The 5,093-nt window shown below is 53.0% G+C and overlaps 1 protein-coding gene and 1 long non-coding RNA gene across 4 annotated transcripts in view; one reads left to right on the top strand and one right to left on the bottom strand.

Moving 5' to 3' along the window:
- Positions 1–537, top strand: part of LOC106146798 — a 713-nt gene extending 176 nt beyond the window's left edge. Inside the window, exon 2 of the long non-coding RNA XR_001231367.1 lies at positions 344–537. This is a non-coding gene — a long non-coding RNA (uncharacterized LOC106146798). The remainder of the gene's footprint in view (positions 1–343) is intronic.
- Tjp3 (tight junction protein 3) overlaps positions 1–5,093 on the bottom strand; it is a 26,395-nt gene that overhangs the window by 1,772 nt on the left and 19,530 nt on the right. For 2 of the 3 annotated variants that reach the window (XM_013505215.1, XM_005405882.2), the window contains exons 15-19: positions 3,474–3,569; positions 1,933–2,003; positions 1,436–1,646; positions 1,268–1,368; positions 859–1,149 (exon numbers count right to left, since the gene is read on the bottom strand). In XM_013505215.1, the coding sequence (XP_013360669.1) occupies positions 859–1,149; positions 1,268–1,368; positions 1,436–1,646; positions 1,933–2,003; positions 3,474–3,569 (770 nt within the window). The remainder of the gene's footprint in view (positions 1–858; positions 1,150–1,267; positions 1,369–1,435; positions 1,647–1,932; positions 2,004–3,473; positions 3,570–5,093) is intronic. The other variant, XM_005405883.2, reaches the window with a different exon arrangement.

Here is a 5,093-nt window from a genome sequence, read left to right as displayed (position 1 = left end):
ATAAGAGCCCTCACCTCCACCTAGACCTGGTCTTCATGGACCCTCAATGCCCCTGCTCTACTTCAGCTTTCTTTATGTTGTCTCCTACAGCCTTCCGTAGTCCACATGGTGCCCAGCCCTCAAGGACAATCAGACCTACATGGATTTCTCATTCTATGATTTATTGTACATTTGTTCTTTCTATGAACTAATTCTTTTTTTTTTTTTTTTTTTTTTGGTTTTTTGGTTTTTTCTCCGGTACTGGGAATCGAACTCACGACCTTGCGCTTGCCAAGCAGGCGCTTTTGCCGTTGAGCTAAATCCCCAGCCCCTACAGAGGCTTTAAAGTCTACAAAAAAGCTAGGTAGTTTTGGCAGCACACACCTATCATCCCAGCACTCTGGGAGGCTGAGGCAAGAGGACTGCAAATTCAAGCTCAGTCTGGGCAACTTGGAGACCCTGGCTTCTAAAATGAATAAAGCCTGTGGGGGACATGGGCAAGTTCTATTGCCAACAAAGTTTGTGAGCATCTGTGGTACCCACAGTTTGGAAGCCGTCCCCATGGTTACTGAGAAGTTTTCTGTTGTTGTTGTTGAGACAGAGTCTTACTGTATAGTTCAGGTTGGCCTTAAACTCACTGTATACCCCAGGCTGGCATGGAACTCGCAGCGATCCTCCTGCCTCAGCCCCCGGGTGCTGGGATTACAGGCTGCACCACCATGCCCGGCTACCAGGGGGAGCTTTTCTAGCTGTAATCTGATCATTGGCTCACACACTTCGGGTCTGAGTCCCACAGACCCTGGCCTCCCAGCGTGTGTCCCTGCCTGTGTGATATCGCCTCCCGAGACCCTTGCTGGGACCACCCCAGGCCCTGCTCACCTGGACACCATGGTGAGCCGGGATTCTCCCATGATCCTTCGGGCTCGGGGGCTCCTCCATCTGCACCGGCTCGGAGGACCGGGCCAGGGCCGGCGCTGGGAGCTCCTCGTCCACATCCGTGTGGAGCCCGCCCTCGCCGTCCGTGTAGCCCTCACCGTCCGTGTAGACGCCGCCCTCGCCGTCCGTCTCCTCGTAGTCGCTGTTGGCCCGGCTGTCACAGCTGAGGTCCGCAGAGCTGGCGGCCAGGCCGCGGCTAGGAAGGTCCAGGTTGTCCTCGGAGGCACTGTCCTGCTGCGGTGGGCGGAGACACGGCTGCGGCCACCACGCCCGACCCGAGCCCCAGCTTCACCTCCCGGCCACACGGCGCCCGAGCCCGCGCCACCCCAGACCGCAGCCCTCCGGCCCGAACCTGGTCCTCGGCGCTCCAGATGGGTCGCGCCTGCTGCTCCCGGACCACCGCCTTGAGTTCCTCATACCAGGACCCGCCGGTCCCGTGCAGGGGCACGGTCGCTGGAGGGGGCAGGGGCGTCAGCCTGGCAAGGGGAGCCGGCGGGACCCCCCGGAGCCCGGCGCCCACCTGTGAAGAGGTGGCCGCTGTGCTTCCGCAGCTTCTGGGCCTGCGCGTAGAGGCGGCGCGAGCTGCGGCGGGAGGCGGGTGCCAGCCACTCGCGCAGGGCCTTGAGGGCCGGCCGGCTCTCGGGGGCGCAGAAGACCACGATCGGGTAATACTGCACGTAGTTGAGGCGCTCGATGGCCGACGGGGTCACATCCAGGAGAGCGTGTTTGTCCTGTCCCAAGGATGGGGATCGGGAGAGAACAGCCCCAGAGACAGCGTGCGGGAGACAGAGGGCGGAGACACAGAGAGCCGGGCTCAGGGCGGACCCCAGGCGCACCCCCTGCCGCATGTTAGAAGCGGCGGCGTCCTAACAGCTCGGTTTACACCAACCCACGCCTCCAAAGAGGGCTCCGTGGGAGATGTCACCGGTGGGGCGTAGGAACACGCCAGGGACATGGCTGGATGTCCAAGCCTGTTTCCCTGTCTGTGGCACAGGACTTCAGCTGGGACACACTCACCTTCTCTGCAATGACCCGTACAGTGTCCAGTTTGATGATCTTGGAGGGGCTGTCAGCCCGAGATACACTTTCTGTGGTAGGGGGAGGTGACGGTGGCTTCAGGAGGTGCTCTGGCACCACCATCGGCCTCCCTGTTCTGTGGATCTGACGCCGCTGGGCCCTCCTGGGAGTGGGACCCTGCAGTGTGTGTCCTTCTGTGTCTGGCTCAGTTCCCTGAGCTGCACAGCCTCATGGTCCGGCCTCACTGTAGCAGGGACAGGAGTTCCTTTTCCTGGCTGAGTAATATTCTAGCATGGGCAGATGACCCCTGCTGTGTGTATCCATTCTTCTTTGGGTGAACACGTGGTTTTTTTTCCTGCTCCTGGCTGTTGTAAATTGTGCTACTGTGAACACAGGTGTGCACGTATCTATTTGAGTCCCTGCCTTCAATTATTTTGGGCAGAGACACCCAGAAGTGGAGTTGCTGGAGCACGTGGTAATTCAATGTTTGATTTTTTTTGGTGGTGGTTGTTTTTTTTTTTGAGACATAGTCTTACTATGTAGCCCAGGCTGGCCTCAAACTTCTGGCAATTCTCCTGCCTCAGCCTCCTGAGTGCTGGGATTATAGGCATGTGCCACCACGTCTGGGTAACGTTTGAGTTCTTCCCTGCCCCGACCCTGGGTACTGGGAATAGACCTAGTGCCCCCAGAGTGTTTAGGCATGTGCTTGTGCTCTGCCACTGAGCTACACTCCCAGCCCCTACTTCTTTTTTAAGACAGGGTCTCACTAAATTGACCAGGCTGGGCTTAAACCCACAATCCTCCTGCCTCTGAGGAATCAGAGTTTGATTCCTAGAGGACCGACTGGTCTATTGCCCAAGGAGATGGCACAGTGCCCCCCACCAGCCAGGCACAGGCTCTAGCTGCCATTATCTTCAATCTTTTGTTTTACTCCAGTCACCCGGCAGGTGTGCATGGCATCTCAGGTGGCATAGACTTGCCCTTCCCTAACGACTAATGACGTGGCACTTGACGCTGTCCTCTGGACCACTTCCAGTCTCCTCCCGGGCGCTGCCTCCCACTCGGTTCCCTTTCCTGGAATCCCATCTGTCAAATTTGGAAAAGCTCCCTGGATGTTGCTGAATCCGCAGGGGCGGGACGGACACAGGGAGAGAGGGCCTCCTGCCTCCCCAAAGCACGCGGCCTCCCAAGGGGTTACTTGGAGCCCAGCACTCCAGGAGGCTGACGTAGGCAGACTGATTGCAAGTTTGAGGCCAGTTTGGGCAACGGGGCAAGAGCCTGTCTCACATTTTAAAACATAAATAAAAAGGACCAGGGGTGCAGCCCAGTGGTGAGCGCTTGCCTAGCACACGCCAGGTCCTGGGCCATCCCTGGCACCGCGAATGTAGAAAGTGGGCCTGCCTGACTTGAGACCTGTAGATGTCTGAGCCTGCACTAGCACCACTGCTTCCACAGCTGCAGACCCTTCATCCCCTGCGGGGACCTTGCCTCCCTGGTTCATGCTGTCCCCGTAGCCGGTTGCCCCAGACCTGGTTTCTCACCTGCAATCTCGAACTGCTCAGGCATCTCTGCTGTCAACTTTTGCATGGCGATGTCTGCCACAGGCCCTAGGATCACCACCGGGCGCTTGAAGCTGGCTGAGGGGCAGTGTAACAACAATTACGATCCAATTTGTGGCAAAGACAGCTTCCTGTGCACTTCTGGTATGTAACATGTATAGCCAGATCCACACTTCTTGCCCAGCAAGAAGACTACATTTCCCAGGCTCCCTTGCAGCTAGGCCTGCCCATGTGACTCTGCTCTGGCCAATGGGGTTTAGGCAGAGCTGATGGGCGTGGAGCTGGTCTTTGTCCTTCAAGAGAAACTCAATACTCAAAAACCAATAGCCTAGCCAGGTGTAGTAGCACTCCGCAGGCTGAGGCAGGAGGATCACTGCCAGTTCAAGACCACCCTGGCCAACAAAGTGAGCTCAGGGCCAACCTGAACTGCATAGTAAGACCCTGTCTCAAAAAGACATTAAAAAAAAAATTAATAACCTTCCCATATGCAAATAACAAACTCACTGAGAGGGAAATTAGGGAAATAACACCTTTCACAATAGCACCCAAAAAAATGAAATACTGAGGAATCAATCTAACAAGGGATGTAAAAGACCTTTACACTGAAAACTACAGTACTCTGAAAAAGGAGATTAAAGAGGATATCAGAAAATGGAAAGATATTGCTACCCTTGCTCTGGGGTAAGAAGAACCAATATAGTGAAAAGTGCCATACTTCCAAAACTGTTATTCAGATTTAATGCAATCCCAATCAAAATTCCAACAGTGCATCTCACAGAATTAGAGAAAACAATCCTAAAATTCATTTGGAACCAGCAGAGACCTAGAATAGCAAAGGCAATTCTGGGCAACAAAGGCAAGGCAGGGGGCATCACAACCCCTGACTTGAAGTTTACTATAAAGCTACTGTGATAAAAACAGCATGGTACTGGCAAAAAAGCAGACTCAAAGATCAGTGGAACAGATTAGAAGATGAAGAAATAACTCCAGACACACTTAGCCATCTTATCTTTGACAAAGATGCCAAACACATTCACTGGAAGAAAGAGAGCCTCTTTAATAAATGGTGCTGGGAAAACTGGCTCTGCACAGGCCGAAGATTAAAATCAGACCCGTATCTTTCACTGTGCACTAAACTAAAGTCAAAATGGATCAAAGATCTAAATATTAAAACAGAAACATTAAATCTACTGGAAGATAGAATAGGTAAAACTATTGAACACATTGGTGTAGGCAAAGACTTTATGAATGAAACCTCAATCACACAGGGACTATCAAAAAGAATTAACAACTTATTAAAAAGATTTTGCACAGAAAAAAAAACAACAGAGCAAAAAGACAACCCACAGTGTGGGAAAAGATGTTTGCCAGGTGTTCCTCAGACAAAGGATTACTATCAAGAACATACATTTATTTTACTTTTTTGTCTTTTTTGAGACAAGTTTTCGCTATGCAGCTCATACTGGCCTTGAGCTCACTTTGTAGCCCAGGCTGATCTTGAACTCACAATGACCTTCCTGCCTCAGCCTCCCGAGTACTGGGATTACAGGTGTGTGCCACCATGCCCAGCTTATTCAAGAACATATAAAGAACTCAAAAAAA

Source organism: Chinchilla lanigera, unplaced genomic scaffold (genome assembly GCF_000276665.1).
Source record: "Chinchilla lanigera isolate Chin_1 unplaced genomic scaffold, ChiLan1.0 scaffold00094, whole genome shotgun sequence".
Classification (NCBI taxonomy): Eukaryota; Metazoa; Chordata; class Mammalia; order Rodentia; family Chinchillidae; genus Chinchilla; species Chinchilla lanigera.
The sequence above is the reverse complement of the archived record's forward strand: the minus strand, read 5'-3'. Positions and strand labels throughout refer to the sequence as shown.